This window comes from Rattus norvegicus, chromosome 2, assembly GCF_036323735.1.
Source record: "Rattus norvegicus strain BN/NHsdMcwi chromosome 2, GRCr8, whole genome shotgun sequence".
NCBI lineage: Eukaryota > Metazoa > Chordata > Mammalia > Rodentia > Muridae > Rattus > Rattus norvegicus.
Genome location: NC_086020.1, coordinates 57,967,616 through 57,987,635, shown reverse-complemented (window position 1 = coordinate 57,987,635; position 20,020 = coordinate 57,967,616). Strand labels below are relative to the sequence as shown.

General features: G+C 46.2%; 1 protein-coding gene across 5 annotated transcripts in view; it reads right to left on the bottom strand.

Annotated features, from left to right (window-relative positions):
• Positions 1-20,020, bottom strand: part of Lifr (LIF receptor subunit alpha) — a 68,571-nt gene that overhangs the window by 32,722 nt on the left and 15,829 nt on the right. For all 5 annotated transcript variants that reach the window (XM_006232029.5, XM_039103223.2, XM_063282627.1 and 2 more), the window contains 4 exon segments: positions 9,974-10,134; positions 7,358-7,472; positions 5,043-5,173; positions 292-455 (listed from right to left, as the gene is read on the bottom strand). In XM_006232029.5, the coding sequence (XP_006232091.1) occupies positions 292-455; positions 5,043-5,173; positions 7,358-7,472; positions 9,974-10,112 (549 nt within the window). In that variant the 5' untranslated portion in view covers positions 10,113-10,134.

Here is a 20,020-nt window from a genome sequence, read left to right as displayed (position 1 = left end):
ACCTGAGTTCAAATCCCAGCAACTACATGCTGGCTCACAACCATCTGTAATGATGCCCTCTTTTGGTGTGTCTGAAGACAGCTACAGTGTACTTATATATAATAAATAAATCTTAAAAAAAAAAAAACCAAAAAACCAAAAACAAAACAAACAAACAAACAAAAAAACCCTAAGGACACACAATCTATTTCTTCCATAATCCCAACACTCAGCGATGCTACCTTGAAAGCTTTAAGAGCTGTGTGATTTCGTTGTACCACAGGGAAATGTATTTTTTTTACCCAAACTTACTAGTGCTACGGGCTCCGTCCTCGGATTCTGCAGAACCTTAACCTCCCAGGTGGCATTGGAGGGGTAAGGGAGAGCAGACCCTTTGTCATTCCACTTCAGTTGTAATGTGGAGGTCGAGAAGTCAGCAGACAAACTCAAGATCTCAGGGGTATCCGGAACTAAAGCTTAAAACAGGAAAGAAAGTAAAGGCGTGTAGTTAAATAAGTATTTTCCACAGTGTGCTCCAATTTATCAGTAATTCTAAACTCCATACATAAATAATGTGGCCTGCAAACAAGCCCTTGTGGGGGGAAAACTTGTCACTGGGAAAACACACAAACAAACAAAAAAGGAACAGATCGGGGTTTTTATTTGTACAGGCAGCTCCCGGTAATTAAAGGGACAAACTTGAGAAAACTGTCAGCTGCTCATTTCAAATACATGACACATTTCCTACTGCAGGCAGCGGCAGCGTTCCCACAATAACAGTGTCACCTGGCTGGGGACCTGAAAGGAAGCAGCAGAAGAGCTTGCTTAGGGTGGCAGCGGCGGTGGCAGCGGCGGTGGCGGCGGCGGCGGCGGCGGCGGCGGCGGCGGCGGTGGCCTGAGCCTAAGAAAAGGATAGCATCCGGGAAAGGGCTTATGTGCTTTCACAGAGCGCCTGTGTCTTCCGGCAGCAGAGCCCCTCATATGAGGGGACGCCACCCACTTAAGGAATTCAAAGAGCTGCTCCAAGCTGTGGGTGTCATTAAACGACAGAGACTGTTCTAATGATTTTGGTACTGAGTGAGAAGCCAAAGGCTAACTCTGAAGGGTGGGAGAGAAGAGGCCTACAAAGGCTGGTTCAGCAGGGTATGCAGGAGGTTGAGAAGCAGCAAGTGCCAAAGAAAGTCCAAGTAAGACGGAGTCCGGGCAGAGGAAAGGAGAGCACAGAGAGGAGCCGAGGCTGTGGTCCTTTTGGTTACTTTGCTATTGCTGTGTTGAAACACCATGGACAAGGCAACGCATAGAAGGAAGGACTTGCCCCGGCCTTACCGCAGGAGGTTGGGACAGCTGTGGCTCTCACACTGAATTGTAGACCGTAAGAGAGAAACCTTGCTTGAGAATTCGGGCGTGTGTGGAGAGAAGCTGGAACCTGACATGGGATGGCAGGAGGGGAGATGTTTATGTTTGCTGGTGTCCCTGCCCACGACACATGGTCAGAGCCTCGGTGGGAAACAGGGCACACGTGTGACCTTGCAGGTGCCAGTGGCAGAAACAGACACAGCCGTTCCCGCAAGATTCTTCCTCAAATGATAGGCGCGTGAGGATAAGTTAGAGGAAATCCAAAGGTGTGCCCTCTCTTTTCTTTCTTCTATTTATTTCTTAAGGAATTCCAGGGCCATTAAAATAAAGTCATGGTAAGTGAGAAACTTCGAGAGTAAATCAATGTTCGGGGGTAAGTCAGCTGACTGTCAAATACACACAGAATAGCCATTATCACCTGTTAGTCTTGGAACCTAAAAATAATTTGTAAAGTTTGGTTTTAATAAAATTTACTGAACACAGTGTTTTTATACTAGATTTAATAGTAAGAGTTGTACATGACCTGGAATGTGTGGATTTAAAGTCTGAGCTACAGAGCCGAGTCAGTTACAAGTCAACTATATGAGGGCACGGAGCACGCATGCGTCACAGAGAACCCTGAAGTGGTAGCTGCGTGCGAAAGCAAGGATAAGTGAGAAACACAAAGTAGACCTGGTGCCTGGAGAGAGCTGGTTCAGGTGCCAGCACAACCAGGGCAGAGCCAGCAGCAGTCAAGGCTGGGATTCATGACATCAAAGCGCAGTGAGTTAAACATGATGACACAGGCACTCTGCAGCAATGCTTAACCCAATAGGAAGGCCTCCCTCCTACAACTAACACTGGAGCCTTTTGATCAGCCATAGAGCCCCACTAGTGCAGGAGCTCTCTAAAACACACATATGAATGGAATTCAAAGGAATGGAGTCACCATATAAAGGGGGGAGACAATGCCCCAACTAGACATATTGTGCCAACAAGTAACACCTCCAATACTAAAAATTGGCTTATATCTTATTGAGTCATTGCCAAAGAAGTCACATATCACCACCACCACCACCAGCAAACATCCCAGATGATTGCCAACTCTGCAGTTTTTCTCTATAACTTAATGGTAAGGCCCTATCTGCTAAAGACATGACGTCCTTGTGCCATTGAACATGGGGAAACTGAGTTGTACCCAACTAGCACCTTCCTCCCCACTGACTAGCATTTATGCTACTGCAGGAGACGTTTGCACACTACTGGAGGAGAAAAGTTATCGTAAATTTCCAAATACAAGCCCTGTGACTTACCAGCAACCTACCTGTATGGTAGACTGGTGCAGTAGGGCATGAATCTAACCAACCCTATTTTGATTGGATTTTTAAGGCCTATCCCATGAGAGGGAACCCATATGTGACATTCTAGAGTAGCCACTAACCTGAGACTAGTAGGCCGTGGGCCCTAGGGGAAACCTGCTGCTACTGTTCTACTAAAGGATCACAGCAGTGAGATGACTCCTAACGATGTATTGCTATACCCACAGACCACAGCGCTGCTTGATTGATACTCATCAGGAAGCTCATTCTTGCAGTAGACAGTACTTAATACAGACACCCACAACTGGACAACGTGCACAGAGTGAGACAGTTTAGAGCACTCAGTCATAAATGGGATGTCTAAACCCTCCCAACAAGGACTGTGGATCTGTGAAAAAGAAGAGGTGAGAAGACCGTAAGAACCAGGGGTGGTGGTGCCCTGACTTGAAGGGAACATGTCCTTCAGACACACCTGACTTATGTGAACTCAGAGGCTGTGGCAGCAAGCACAGGACCTGTACAGGTTCAAAGCAGACAAAATCCCAGCACTGAGAAGGGGAAGTGGACACAAAGTTCCACCTTAACCAAGAAACCATTTGCAATTGATGAAATCGGAAATGGGTGTCCTTCAGTAGAGTGTCACTGGGCGTATCAACTATACCCCAGGGCAGGCCCCAAGCCCGGGAGCAGCTGTCTAAAACAAAATGAACTCCATGGGGTTTTTTGTGCGTGCTTTTTTGGTTTTTGTTTTTTTGTTTTTTTCTTGATTTTCTTTTTCTTTATTTTTTCCAGTTTGTTTTAATTTTAGGGTTTTTTTTTTTTTTTTTTTTTTTTTTTTTTTTTTTTTTTTTGTTGGTTCACATGAACTGACTAAGTAGGGAACTGGGGATCTGGGAGAATTTAGGAGAGAGAAAAGATGTGATCAAAATACACTGTATGATTTTATCATTGGATTTACTTTTAAATAAAACGTTTATATATATATATATATACACATATATATGGAACATGAAAGAAAGAAAGAAAGAAAGAAAGAAAGAAAGAAAGAAAGAAAGAAAGAAAGAAAGAAAAAGAAAGAAAGACAAGATACTCCCTTCCCTAAGAAATCCATGTAATTTACTCTTTAGCAGGTGGGTCATCATCCCTATCTTCACTGAGAGACAAGGAAGGCCATGATTACAAATGAAAGTATCTAAAAGACAAAAACCCACTTGTCTTTTCCTTCTCTTTGTAATGGCAAAGCAAGCTGCCCAGGGGGGCCGTGAACTGCCATCTTTTGGACTAAAAGGACTAAAATGTACATCCGGGAACAGTTTTAACCTGCTCTTTAGAAGCTCAGAACTTTCCAGATAGAAAGGAATTTGCAATGACAAAATGGCTCAGCTAGCACCCCACCCCCACCCGTGTGCAGGGCAGAAGACAAGCTGTGGGATCTATTCTCTCCTTCCACCTATGTGTGAGCTCTGGGGACTGAACACCACCACCACCACCACCACCACCACCACCCCAGCAATCAGGAAAGACTGTCTGACATAGATCTTTTCAATACATACACTCCACGGAAGTGGACAAATCAGAGTTAACTATATCTTCTTCCCCCTGCCAAACAGTCTTACACAGCTCACCACGTTACCATGACGCCAACCTCTCAATGGTGAAAAGCTCACAGACCTCTTTGCTGCAATGAGAGAAACCTGTGAAATTCAAGTTCTAAGCCTGTCTGCCGGAGTTGCCTCTGTTTGTCCTCTACACTAGTGGCCAGTCAGTGTCCTAGGTGTTCATGTAGGAGACCCTTGCCAATTGCCTGTACACAGTACAAAACACAAGGTCCCTGTCCCTTCCCTCACAGAACACACTTCCTATGACGAAGACACATAGTAAGCACCGAACTACACAATGGACGGACTATGAATTCAACTGAGGGAACTTGCCACGAAGGACTACAGCACTCGCAAGTGTGAGTGGACAGTGGGCCAGGATCACCGCTGGGGCGGTCAGTGACTACTCCTAGAACAAAGTACACCCAAGAAATGCTACGTGCAGGCATCGAGGCTAAGGGAGCTAGGATAGCGACAGAGAGAGGGAAGGACCTCCACTTCTTCTACTTTGACTGGAAGATACATTTGTTCCCTTCCCCAGCAAGGATGCAGAGTGAACGGCAGCAGTAACATAATTCAACGAATCACAGCGACCCAGCACCACAGCATCAACGGTGACTTTGTTCACTTAAGATTAATTTCCAGCCGGTGTGTGTCACCACACCGCTGAGCCCGATCCTCTGGGCCTGAGGCTGGAAATCACAAGTTCAAGGCTAGCCTGAGCTACATGGCAAGCTCCTGTGTCCGGAGGGAAAAAAGCAAAAGCGGATGATGATAATGAATAGAACAGAGCTTTCTTTTAAATACTTACAAACATCTTTTTCATTCAGTGTGAATTTACTCTGAAAGCCGTTTTGGTAATTTATTGTTACTTCGTGATCACCGGGTGAAAGAGCTGGGATCTTAACGTTTGTTGTCTCTAGTCGATGGCAGGAATGGGGCCTGTAATGAAGAAAGGGGGCTTTAAACGGCAGATAAAAACAGTGCCACGCTCACAAAAGCCTGGTAAACATTAGAAGCGCTAAGGAAAATGCCCTACGCTTCTGTGTAATGTTGGCTCGTATGTACTGTATGCAACAAGCAAGCAGTAACATGAGGAAGAGTTAACTGGCCCGCCAGAACGCACAGAGCAAGCAGGCGTGGCTCAGAGGAACCTCGAGGTTCGCACGCTGTTCAAATCCTACCTCAACCTCGCCAGTTCCCTTTAGCACAGAATATGAAGGGCACATCACCTAGTGCCTCATAGTGGAAGCAGGGCTCATCAGAGGCCATAGTGGAAGTGAAACTGGCCCTGTGCACACACCCTCTCTTCTTACCCACTGGGCTCACAGTTAACTTCAACAAGGCCTTATCCATTCGGATGTGGAAGACTTCCGACCCCTTCTGAGTCTCACAGACAACCGCTGTTTTTCCTCTCTGGTTTCACCGCCCTTTGAATCTCTATGGGGCACACTCACATTCACAATGTTTTTTACTAATAAGAACTTTCAGGTCTCCTGCATCTCTCATCCAGCACGGGGCACAGCCCTCTCTCTTCATTGCTTAGGACTTTGGACTTGATGCCCTGGGCTTACTTCTTATAACCGGAGACCATTAGAATTCTCCAAATCACACTGGTTCATTAGTTTATCCTGGGTACAAGGTCTCACTCTCTTCCTGCGCGGGTGTCTTCTAACATATTCCATGGTTTCTGCTCCTTTCTAAGTCACTTTACACCTCGGCCAGCAAGCCACCCACAGTGCTGCTGGGATCTGTTGTGAGCCACTGGTGAGCAGGACCTAACTTTCTCCCCAGTGTACCACAGCCAGCATTCATTTACCCAAAGTTCCAGATCTCCTCCCTAGGACTCAAGATAAGACCATCCTCTGTCCCTTGGAAAACAAGGAGTGGCCATGTGACAGTATGTGGCCAGAAAAATCTGAAGCAAATTCAGTTACCCACTCAATGAAGAAAGTTCTAAAAGCCAACACAGGCTATGTCCTTTTTTGTCCCCTTCCAATGACCTCATAATAAGAAGAGGTTCAAGGTGAAAATCACAGCTGACACCAGAACTTGAGCAGAAAACAGCCCTTCATTCTCATAAGCAAAACATAAAGGTTTGAAGGCTCTTTCTGCAATGTACTCTAACGTGTCTTAACGGACACGCCATCCTGGTGTCTGCATCAGTGCTTGGTAAATGTCCAAAGGGGGATGTCTGGCTCTGCTTAAACATGTTTCCATTTATGTCAGGACCACTTGTTCATAAACTGGGACTTGGAAATAAGCCTGCTAAACCTGTGGGGCTTTGCTAAGTAATTCACTGTCCTGCTGGGATTCGGGAAAAGCAAGAGACACTGTGTGGGCCTCCCCTCTAGGAAGCAATGTGTGAAGCCCACCCAAGGTTACCTGAGCTATGAGGTGATGTTGAGAGCCTTCCCCTACTACCCAAGGCCCATTCACCCTCCTTCTTAATAATGTGGACTCAGTGCCTGCTGAACTTTGTCATCCGCCAAGGAGAAGTCATCTCCAAGCCTCTAGAGGAGCCAGTAGTATCAGCCATCTGACTAGATCTGGCCAGGGTAGGTGTTTTATGAGACTTCTTATGAGCCTTTTAAATACAAAGTCATCCTTCCTTTTCCTTCTTGCTTCTTCAAATGCAGACCTAAGGGCTGTTCCTCATGTAGCATGAGATTCCTAAGCCATTAGACTCCAGACAAGAGATGGCAAAGAAACCTGATGAGAAGGACAGGCTCACTGACAACCGCACCAGCCCGAGACTGCCCATAGCCAGCCCACTTCCCCCTAGAGTCAACGCCGATGTGTGTAGCTGCTGTTTCTGGCGTATTCTATAAGGCACAGACGAACCTGCTACAGGCAGACAATGGCTTGGGGTAGCCCTGTAAACCCCCCTGAGCAGATCAGAACATGGTGGGTGGTACCCCGCCTTCACACTGTACACAGCGAAAGAAAAGCGCTTCTGGCTAGAAGATCGAGTTTCTGTCTGGACTAAAGCAAGACTTGGAATTTTTAAAAGAGGACTGAGTGCAAACGTCCTTTAAAAAGTCCAAGAACAAAACTGTTGCACTAAAAAATAGCTGGGAAAGAAGCTCCCGGTTACAGCTTCAGGGGAACCCCAGGACTTCATACCTGTCTTTAATGCAAATGTCTTTAACAGTTCCAGGGCTGACCCCGAGGGGTGCTGGCCATGAGCAGTCCCACACTCGCATATTGTTGGTTGTGCATTTCAGATCTTGTTGTACCCCTAAAGAAGGAAAAATGACATGTACATGCATGATACAGAGCACACGTGGTGACTCTCCGGCACGCTGAGGGGCAGTGTCTCAGTGGTGAGACAAGTACTGGCCCCCAGAGGGCCACTCTCTAGGAAGAAAGGCCTCAGTCACTAGATATTACTTTATGGGTGCTTTTCTAAACTTTTGTGGGTTTTTAAAAATACTTTTCAAAACTTAAGATTATAATACAACCACATCACTTTCCCTTTCCTCCCTCCAAACCTTCCTGTGTATACCTCCCAACACCTGCTCTCTCTTTCATGGCCTTTCTCTCTTCAATTGTTGTTAATTGTTGTTACATTTACATGTGTGTATGCATCTGAATGTGTGTATGCCTATATGCATATACATATTTTTGAATCCTTAAATACAACCAAACCTGTGTAGTCCACATAATATTACTTTTATGTGGTTTTCAGGGCTCACCATTTGCTCCTGGTTAACCGACTGGTATGCTCTTCCCTGGGCAAAACTATTTCTCCCACTCTCAGCTACCTTGGCAGTAACCAACAGCTCTCTAACTAGTCTTCAGACCCACTCAACCAGAGGGAAGCCATGCCTGCCACTGGGAATCTAACCAACGACCTGGGCTACCAAAGTCAAGGATATTGTAGGAGAACCTACAACTGTCACTAAGCCAGCACAATCCCTAACTGCACTGTAAACATCTGTCCTTATGCCCACGGGTAAATGTAGTCCTCATCCCTCATCAAGAAACCTTCTCTTTGTGACAGTGACCATTGCATCGAATTGCAACAGATCCAAAGGAAGAACTCAGGAGACCAGGGCTAATGGATATGTCTACAACACAACTCTGGCACCTAGGCTCAGGGCCCACTGGAGAAATGAGGGTGGAAAGAGTGTAAGAGATGGGGGAACAGGGAGTTTGCTGTGGGACTGCATCTCCCAGAAATGTCAGAGGCTACAGCCTGGAGGTCTCACCATGGCTGGCTAGGCATGATGGAACAAGGAAGATACGGATAGATATGTTAGCATGGGAGACCGCTCAGGAAGGAGGCCCCACCCCTAGACAAAGAACTGCAGTCAACTAAGAAGTGTGTGTGTGTGTGTGTGTGTGTGTGTGTGTGTGTGTGTGTGAGAGAGAGAGAGAGAGAGAGAGAGAGAGAGAGAGAGAGAGAATGTTCTGTTTTTGAAATTAAAAAGCCAACTATAATGGGGTAGTGGAATAGTAGCTCATACTATAAGCAAACACTTCACCTCTAAGGAAAAAAAATATCGCAGAAAACCTTGAGGTCTATCCCACATCTGCAGACCCACCTATCTGGGGCTGCTACACTGCTCGCAGCAGACCGCAGCTCCATGGGAAGCCACGGTCAATCTTTTCGTTATTGCAAAGCCCATTACATCCAAATAGTGAACTCCCACTGACCTACAGAAAGTATTCTTTTATGTGTGGCTTAAACAATGGGGAAGAAACAACTCAGGAGATTACGTCCTGAGAGTCTTTATCCACACTGTGCCATGACGGGCAGTCACGGAATGTGTGCGCATAAGAATGATGCAATGAAAAGTCACCCTGGAATAAGGAGAAAGGAAGAGAACACAGAGAGTGGGAAAGGGGAGGGAAAGGGGAGGGAAAGGGGAGGGGCACAGACTGAAAGAGGAACAAGAGACAGGGAAGAGGAGCAAAAGGAGGAAGGAGAAAACTAGACATTATCTTATACTCTGTAATATCTATGGAAGAGCCAACCCTAACCCTAAATAAGAGAAGCGTGTTATTTGCGCTTCACATGTGAATTACAGGCATGATATTCACTGTTGCCATAAATTACAAATCCAAATAAGGCAAAAAAAAAAAAAAAAAAAAAAAAAAAAAAAGCAGAGATGCCTTAGAAATGCTAGCATTAGGAGCCAGCAGTTAATCACAATCAAGTTATTTACTCAATAACCTTGGGGGAAGCGGTCTGCTTCACTGTGTAAATCCCATGAGGACAAAGTCAGTGGGCAGCCGGATGACACCCCTCACAGAAATAAGCCAGGTGGTATCTGCAGAAACATTCTTAAAGTTTTAAAATAAGACACAAGGGGCACAGGAAGGGATTTTCGATTCCATTTAGAAAACTTTCTTAAAACACATTTGAGACAGACCAGAGCATGGCTGGCTGGGCAGGGCGGGGCAGGGCGGAAAGAGCTGGCGACTGGGACACAGTGGGCATTTTCTGTGTTCTGGAACAGAGCCAGATCTTGATGGTGCCTGTGGTGAGCCGATGTGTATTGTCAAAACTCAGAGAACTGTATCCTAAAGGAATGGCAGCCCTGTACAAGAATTATGCTTTATTATTTGTATAGGGTAAAGGAATATTTTGATTGCCCTTTAATAAAGGGGCTTTTAAAAAGCAACCAGAAACACACGGGAAAAGAAATGCAGAGAAATGGATGGTGAGCAGTACCCAGAAGAGGTCAGCAGAGAAACAGGGCTACTCTCTGGTTTGCTGTGAGGATCACTTACCTCTCTTAAGACCATTCACGTGCATCATCAGATGCAGAAGAGTCAGAGCCGACAGGAGCCATGGCAGGCTTGGAGTCATCCTCCCTCTTTTATTGTCCGCCATCCAAGATGGCTGTCTCCACCATGAGAAAGCTCCCATTGTCCGTGCTATTCAGTCAGTCCTAGGATGAGAGAGAAGGAATACAGAGGCTGTTCAAATGGCCCAGAAGACACACCTCACTCTGGGTGCACAACAGCAGATGGAGTCATGACACGACACACAGCGAAGCATGCCGCACACTCCTGAGTAGAGAAGCCAAACTCTGCTACTCTGGCTGTCGGATATCAAAAGCTGCTTAGAGATGCTGTCGCCACAGTCAACAGTCCAACATCCGGCTTCCCATTTGAGATTATACCTGAACACTCATGCATCCACTCTACCCTAATACTGCTAATAGAGGAAGTTAGCACAGATTGGGAGGGAGGCCTAGCTCTCCACTTACTAGGTAGCCCCAAATATATTGCACAGGACCCCAGCCAATCGATAACTGGGCACTCCTCTGCAAACCTGAGGTGCAACTGTAGTGATTAAACACACGAGAAGCAGTTGAAATGTGCAAAGCCCGTGGTCAGGGCTATATGCTTAGAGTACCGTGTGAGGGAATCAAGAGTGACCAGATTAGTGGCTAACCGATGGTGGATGGATGATGTAAGTCATCCCCGGGCACATGAAGAAGCAGGCAACGAGATAGGAGGTGCAAACTAAAGGGTTCAAAGATCTGTTTCCAGCCAAGTGTTAATGTGCTTCCACGACACGTCCCAAAGAGAGGCCTCCTTCTACAGAACTTAAAACATTGCCCAGGAGAACCAAGGAGCTCACACAGACACAGGTGGTTCTGCTACTGAACCCAGATCCCCTAGAATAACTGCACCCCTCCCACAGCCCAGCCACAGCCACAGCTAACAAAGCCTTCCACTGCACTGACATCCTGTCAGACCTAACAGTGCCTGGCTTCACACTGCACAGAGAACCAAGGGCCACAAAACACACGAATGTCTAAAGTGTGAGGGATACTCGAGATAAACAAGGAAACGGAGTAACAACATGGCTAGAACCTTCCAATGTACTTCCCAGATAAGAGTGATGCTAAGAAACGTCTCCCAGAACACGTCCCAGACCACGACCAACATGGAGAACTGCAAAATTCTGAAGATCACATTTTTCTTTAGAGCTGAATAGTATTCCATTACACACACACGCACCCCAAATTTTCATTATTAATTCATCTGTTGATGTACAACTAAGCTGATTATCATTTTTTGCTATGGTAAATAAAGCAGCAACACAACGTTACAAATATTTCTACAGTAGGGTATGGAGAACTATACAGACATTCGCTGAGACTTAGAGACCTGAGGGCTGCTTTAATCTCAGTATGTGGTAGTTTTTGTTTGCATGGATATTTTTTTTATTAGAAAGTTAATAAAAGAGAAAAGCCAAAAACTACACAGAGTTTCCTATAAGCCCAGGGACAGCCATAAAAGCAAGACGGCCTTGTCATAACTAGAGCAATTGGAAACAGAAATAGCTCTACAAAGGTAAGTGTATTGGCTGATGTCACATTTTAAAAGACGTTACATTTAAAAGTGTGTGTGTGTGTGTGTGTGTGTGTGTGTGTGTGTGTGTGTGTGCGCGCGCGCGCGCACATGTGCAAGCATGTGTGTGTGCGTGTGTACCTCCACATGTCTCTGCATGCATATGGCTACCTGAGGATGCCAGAAGATGATGTCAGACCTGCAGGAGTTACAGTCACATGCAGTTTTAAGCTGCATCCCATGGGTGCTGGGATGGGAACTCAGATTCTCTACAAGAGTGGCAGACGCTCTTAACCACTGAGTGATTTCTCCACCTCCCTTTGAAAATATAAAATACTGGATAACCATGAAACAAAAATAGGAACTGGATGAGAGATGGAGACTTGATAATAAAAAAAGATCCAACATCTGAGTAACTAAAGTCCAAGAGAGAAGACATGTGTCACTGACAGAACAAGGAACTCTCTTCTTGGCTACTGTCGAGTGAAAAGGCACAGAAGTGAATCTTAGATACCTCATGACATTATAACCCACAAGTACACACTTCTGGAGGGTTTGCTTATTTTCTAGATGAGCGAGCGAGTTCTTGTCAATCCCAATGTCCCTGAGCACACTTATTAGCATGAAAATGTATTCACAGAATGTCCACTGTGCCTGTTGCTGAGGTTACAGAATTACCCGGCTGTGCAGAATGGCTTGAATGACCACAAACTATACCACCAACTGGCGGAACGTATGTTGAAAGAATGCCTCAGTAGCAGCTTACGGTTACTCTAGAAGGAAAACTCAGGTTCCATTGCAATGCCAGGAAGAAGGGATGAGAGGGGCTGGGAGGAGGTGGCCAAGGACGGGCTCAGGACCAGGTGCTGCCAGACAGGGACTCTAATCTTGGCTCCATTACTAATTAGCAGTGTGACTGAGGGCAAATCACTTAATCCTTCTGGCTTCGGCCTCCACCAGTGCAGCCCAGAGGCAAGTTCTGTTTACTGGCCCCAGCAGGCTCGGAATGCAGTGCCCCATTCCTGCCAGCAGGAGCAGGCAGTGCAGAATGCTGGGTTGGGTAGCCAGCTGGCTGCTACAGACCAAGCACAGGTAGAGCACTGTGCGTTAGGATTAGGTGATCCAGCAGAAGGAAACCAATGTGCAGGTAAGGCCTGCTCAACTTAAGATAGGCAGGCAATACAGAAGATGGTGCTTTGTCTTAAGGTTTACTTAGTTAGAACACTGGGACCAAGTCCTTTGGGCGAGCATCACAACATAATAATAACACATTCAACTTCTCTTCCAACCTGGACTTTCAAATGAACTCATTCGAGGATCGGAGTAACAACATGGCTAGAACCTTCCAATGTACCTCCCAGATAAGAGTGGTGCTAGGAAACATCTCTCTCCTCACTTCTGGCAGAACCCAACACATTAAGGATTTATTCTGTGACCGGTGTTCTAACATCCCACCATATCCCCGACCCCACTGCTATTTCTTGAAGCAGCCACAGAGCTACTACAAATATCTGGTGGCCAAAACAAATAGCATACGGCAGGTGGGAACCACAGTCCCCAGCCAGTTAAAGGAGGGAGCCAGCAGGTATGCTTTGCTAAGTTCATTAGATTTTCAAGATGACACAGCAACCTGGGATTTCTTAAGGAACACTCAGATTTTTAAACACGGGCAACCGATCCCTAACTTTTAAGTGTTCTGGACTCCAAGCAAAGGACACCTTCAGACTGAATACCTGGCAAGATTATTTCCTATGTTTGGTTATCTTAAAAGATTTTAAAGTGTGCTCTTAAACCCTTCTGTTGAAGCCAAGTTACTATATAGAACCAACGTATCCAACTGTTACATGGAAAGAAGAAAGTCTGGCTTTGTCCTTAATGTACACTCTGACATCAAGTTCAGGGGTCTTGACGCCCAGGGCGGGGTTGGATGGAGCCTGGCCCCAGGTGGCTCGGCACTTGTCTGTCCACAGTGTGACCGGAAGCCTGGAGTTCCTTCCAGAGAGGCGGTGAATCTGTGCATATACTCTGCCTTGGTTTGTACTCAGCAGCTCAGATTCTGGCTCCAGGACCATGAGGTTTTGGATTCTCTGCCGAGGCTAATCAGAAAAGTGAGCTGAGAAAAGTGAAGCTTGAGCCAGAAGCTATGGTCCTAATAGAGTTTGTTTAGTCGGTTTCTGGTTTTCCTATTTTTATTTGGGGGGAGGGGGGAGGGGAGAGAGGAAGCTGGAGGGAGGGAGGACCTAACGGGATCAGAGTGTTCCCGTACCTTTCAGGATGTGAGCCTTGGGCATATAGGCCTTTAACCCTGGTACGGCAGGAAGAGTCTGAGGGAGTCTGCTGCCCAGAGCATCTTCTAGCTCCACCTCGGTGAGACACCCTCTTGTGATTCACAGGAAAAACTACACCTAGTTAGAAACTTGGGAGAGCAGCCCTAACCCACTGGAAAGCAGAGGAGCACGTCACAGAGGTCACAAGGCACCCAAGCAATGGGAGGTTACCTTCCCGCTCCACTCCAGGATTCTCCATCCAGAAGCACAACTCTGGGGAGCTCGCCAAGTGCATCTGTACATACACCCAAGCAATGGGAGGATACCTTCCCGCTCCACTCCAGGATTCTCCGTCCAGAAGCACAACTCTGGGGAGCTCGCCAAGTGCATCTGTACATACACCCAACCCTGCACCGCAGGGGCCTGACAGTACCATCAGTACCATCACCTCAGCTGGTGACACTGTGCAGGAGACACCCGCACCGGTTCCCACTAGAATTCTTTACTGGGCAATGCACACCAGACTTCTTAACACTGGAAAATTGAAAGGAACATTTTCGAAATATAAATAACTGTTTTCAGACTTGATGAAAACACAGAATGAGCGGCTGATAAGATAAAATGCATTCAATTATCAAGACCCTTAAGACCGCCAGAGGTGTATCCCCCGTTGTTTGTTCTTTGGAGGGTTCTGAAGAACCAGGCTTACAGAAACAAGGCAGGGAGTATGAAAGACAAGAGATGGGGGAGGAGAAGAAATAGGGGAAAGGAAGGAGGAGGGGGCTGAGGAAAACAGGACTCCAAACTGCACTCCAAGTCCAGCAGGGATCTCCTTCCAGACTGTACCAGAAGGGAAACTGTGCCTCCCCATGCCTTCTGCCTGTTCCTCTTTGGAAGGTTCCCTCTGCATCCATTTCTATAACCTCCTCAGGCTGCTGTACCAAAAATCTAGCAGGAGGAATGATGTGCTCATGGCCGCTGTGGAGGCTCTACAAAAAGGGCAGTGCTGATGTCTGCACAGTCGCATCTCCGCCAGAGCGGCGCAGGGGCTGGCCCACAAGCATAAGACCAGGTCCTCACACTGCTCTTCTCGTTCAGCCATATCACATCCCAAGTGTTGCCCGCACACGGAATGGAAGTTAGAGGTATGGCTTACTGCGCATGCACTGAGGCAAGCCCAGGTACCAAAGCAAACTGACAGGGTTATCACGGGGTTGGCTGACTTTCTGGAAAAGCAGTTATCTACCCAATGCTTCTAAGAGCCTTGGCCCGGTGCTACTGGGCTTCCACATTTGGTCGTGTTAGATGTCCTTCAGTGACAGTATATCTTTGGTGACTGATGGAATAAACCCAAAGGATCATCCCCAAAGATGTACGTGCCAATGGAAAAGAGGGTAGTGTGAAGTCTGTTTCCGAAGTCTGAGAAACTGTGCTGTGCCCAACGGGTTCACATGTCACCTCAGTGAGTGTGGCCCTGGGAGAAGGAAACAGGGACATTATTTTCCCTTTTGAGGTAACACACATGGATTTCTCTAATCAGTGTTTATGGTCTAGGTCATCGATGACCTATTAACATGGTTTGACTTGGCAATTTCAGATTGTTGGGTAACTCTTCTGACTAGGATACTATGAAAACATTAATACAGAACTCTGGGCACGAGAGTGCTGAGGGATTCCACTGCATCAGACTTTAACCAGCATTCTGCAGAAAAGGACAACAGTGAAATTCAACCTTTGCAATATTTTAAAAGCACATATCACTGTGAATGAATATTATAGGATATTCAGTCCCTGAAAGAACGTGTTGGTCTATGATTTAAATAGAATATTTTTGTTTATTTTTTGCTTCAGTTTATCTCAGTTTTCAAGAACTAGCACACATGTCTTTGAGATTTTTTTTGTTGTTGTTGTTGTTGTTGTTTTTTCAAGATCTTTCACGTCAGGTTGGCTAATTTTCATTCTGTTGAGGCTTTTTGGCTCATTCAAAAGCCTGTCTGTTATCCATTCCAGAATATCAAAACAAGAATGAAAATCCTTTAAGGCTTCCCCTGGTCTCTACATACAGCTCGTTACATGTGGTGAACAAGGCTCTTCTGGATGATTGACTGTGGGCCTCCTCCAGACCAAAACAAGACACACGCCAATTGGTCTCAGCACCTCCCGCACACCCTAGCTCCTATGGGCTGTTCCTTGCGATGTCTCCCAGTCAGTGTTCAGTGCCTGGAATACTTCCCACCCTTCAGGGCTGGAAGCTCCAACACCCCCACCCCCAAGCTTCAGCCAAGCTGTAAGGGTGACTGGCATGCAAGTGCCTCAATGAATATTACTGCATCTCTTATGAAATATAACATGGCGAGGGGGTACCTCTGGTGGGCCCACGCCAGGTGTACCCCCCTGAGAAATTACGCCATGCAGCAGATCTGGTGTAAAGGGGGTTTACTGAGAAAAGGGAGAGAGAAGTGAGGACAGCAGATAAAAAAGGACCTCCCGACATCCTAGCTCTCTCTCCGTTCTCCACACATGGCCCTCCTCTCTCTCCTTCTCTGCCCCCTCTGTCTGTTCTCATGGCTCTGCTCCCTACCTGTCTCCGTTCCTTCCCCTGGTCCTAGGCAGCAGGCCAGTGGAATTGCCTGTACACCAACACTATCACTACCAAACAAATGAACTGCAAGAGCGAAACACTCTATTATTATTATACTACCTAGCTAGGGAGATAGCTCAGCCGGTGAAGTGTGTGCAGTGCAAGTATGAGGCCCTGAGTTCAATCCTTGCCATCCATGTAAATCCATGGTCACGGTGAGGCACTCTTACGCTCTCAATGCTGGACAGGCGGATATACTAGGGCTCTTGGGCATCTGAGAGGATCAGGTCCCACTGAGAGACATTGTTGTCAAAATTCCAGGTAGACAGCTCCCGAGGGACACGCCAGAGGTTGACCTCTGACCTCCACACATGCATATTCATGCATGTGCACTGGTGCTCATTATCACAGATATAAAGTTAAGGAAAATAAGTGAATAAGTAACCCGGAGGACATTCCTGTGTGATTAAGCATGAACAAAGCTTACATCCAAAACAATCGAGGATATTCCCATTCCTCAGAATGGGTCACATCCACGGCATCCAACCGGGTAGAAGCTGAAATGTTTCAGGGTCTGGGCTGGTCTTCTTTCGCAGCTTGGCAGCACCCGTGTATAATGAACTATCTCAGAGAAGGGAGTCCAGATACAGACCTGAGGCTCTTTCACATCTCATACTGAGTATGAAATGGGAATCTTACACAAGGTTTTTGGTGACTCTGCATTTTGACTGTAGCCTGCCAGGTGCAGCCTTCCCCACTGTGGCGGCGTGCTGGCATTTCAAGTTCCCAAGTTAAAAGGTTGCAGCTTTCTGACTTTTGGATTACAGAGAGCTAACATGGCTGTGTCTGTTCCCCCACCAATACCAAGGATCATGTCTTTCCAAATCTCACCTAACGCTTGGGTTGTGAAGGTAGCAATTCCTTGAGTAAAAATACTTCTTCACCTGTAATGGAAAATGTTCCCTTCTGAATCACTCATTCTGGATGAATTTGTTTTCAGTAGCTGGGTGTTAATCATCTTCCTGGTACATGGCTAGAATCCTTTGCTTCAGCCCCATGGGTTACATACAACACACGTGAAGATTGTGTTAAATAATCTGAAGCACTCCTCAGCGTGGTGATGGCTGGCTCTTCTCACCCTTTTCCCCCCTCCAGGAATATTATCCGCTCTTGTGGCTTCCACCACCACTCAGACACTAATGACTTCCAAATCTGTTTCACGGAATTGGCCCCCGCCCAGTTACGGACTAACCATTTACCAGACTAGTGTGTGCTTATCTACACAAATCCACTCAAGTCGGCTCCCAAACCCATGTGGAAATTCTTGGATGCTGCATGTGTACTTGGATGCCTCGGAGCCCCTAAAAGTCCAAAAGGAAGCAGGAAATTCACTTTCCCCTCTAGGCCCCGGCCAATTCAAGATTACTCAAGACACTCATCATGTCTTCATCCTTCCCACCTGACCGACAATCCTACCACAGACGCCCCTTGTTTTTCCTGTCCTCTCTCTCCTTTGCTATGACCCACATCACTTCTGACACAGGTAACTTAAGCCATCACTTAATTCATTTCAGACTGCAGCAAGGACTTCAGCAAGCCATCTTCCCAGTGAGACTCCGGGCTTTACAAAGCAGCCACACCCCATCCTCCCACCCTCTCCTTACTAAAGGCATGGATGCTTCTAGAGTCTGACCCTCAATCGAAGGACATTACCAGTACTTTAATTTGCATTTCCACATTTATCATAAAATAAGGAGATAATAGTCCCTCTTTCCACTTGCTTTTTAAAGTCTTTTAACAGAACATTGCCTTTAAGAGCACGTTATACCCTCGGTATACTCAAGATTTACTTGACAATTGGACCAAACTTATTAAAATGAACATCTTAGGGAGGAGATACAATAGCTTGTCTGCCCCCAACCCCAACCCCCCACAGTTCCTTTATATCCCCAAGAGTAAGGTAAATGCATTCATTTAGAGATGAACCAGCAACTTGGCTCAAGTTGCTGTAAGTTTCTTTTTTAAATATGCAGATCAAACCCTCTCCTAAAGGCCCGCTTTAATTGAGGGAGGGAAAATGCTAGGTATGCAATCATTTCTTGGGTTTCAAATGCTGACTCTGGCTAACTCTATCAGACAATAAGCAATTAACATTTTCAGAGAACACGCACTGTATGTGCATTTGGGTCTAATCCTCATGCCAACTCTACGAAGCCAGAGTCTATGAAGCCTTTACAGTAAGGTGCTGAGGCACAGAGAGCTCATCTGAGGCAGAGCTGGGGACCTGAACTCAGCACCACCTATCAATCTCAGCTCCGGAATAATGCATTTAACTGTGAATTCACAACAGAAGACCCCCGAGACCTGAGGAGTCCAGGGCTCTAGCACCCCTTCCGGTACTAACATGATGACAGCAGAACAGCATCAGTGACAAACAGCCGCGGTGTTAGGCTTAGCTCTCAACTGACCCGACTCTGACTCAGAGTAGTCCTTCCTTACATGGCATCAAACTAAAAAAGACAAACACAATCATACAGCCATTGTACTTTCAGGATACCTCAAGCAACCAGCAGCAGTGGAACGTTCTCTCCTTCCACCCTGTCAGGTGAATGCTGTCCTAGGAAACATCACTTGCTACTGTGGGCACGAGATAATCATATCCTGATCTGACGGTCTGCGCCAAGGGGACAGCATGGAAAATAACTGCCATCTTCCAGTCCTCCTTCCAACGCTAAGTATACTTTTGATTAGCTGAGCTCTTAACTGAGCAGGTGCAAACTCAAACGCAGTCCAAATGCCAGACAGAAAGTGGCTGAGACTTGCCAAGGATAGTGGGGCGCTAGGTGGCCAGCAGCTAACAAGCCAGAGCCTCTGTCTGTTTTATACAGGAGATAGACAGGGCATCCCACAGCCACTGGGCTTCTGACTGAACTGCTGTTTTGTGTTACACAGACCCAGAAAGAAGAGGGAGGAAGAGCTGCCTCCCACAGGGCAGGCACCTTCACCTGCATGCACTGCAGATCTATCCAGGCCTTTCTTCTCACTCTCAGAAGAAGGCCTTGCTATCTTTTAAAAACAAAAAAAGCCCGGAAAAACATGTGAAATCTCAATTTAAAATGCTAGCAGCTAATTTAGAGGGGGTGGAAATACCACAACAGCGTACAAGCCAAACAAAACACATTTCTACGCCAAAACACTTCTTAGGGAGCCAACTAAGAAGTCTGCTTTAAAAATGAAAAAACAAAACAAAAAAACCAAACAAACAAAAAACCCCACAAAACAAACCAAAACTGTCTTAAAATACAAATGGTTCTAACATTTGCATTTCAATGCATGCATAATAACTTAAATGTGCCCTAATGGTACATTTTAGAGTTATAATCTGAAGCTATTATGTCAACCCCCCCCCCCCCAATCTCAGAAATCAAAGTCCTAGGTATCAGTTTAGACGACTACAGCTGCTTTTCAAAAGAACAGGCAGGCAGGGAGGTAGACAGAGGAAGAGGACTCTCCCCACTGTCAACCAAAGAATGGAACAGAAAAAAAGAAATGTTTGGAAATAATTGGCATTTGGCAGAAATACTTCAGTCTTCTTTGTTGAGAAGTGAGAAGTAGACTGTATTC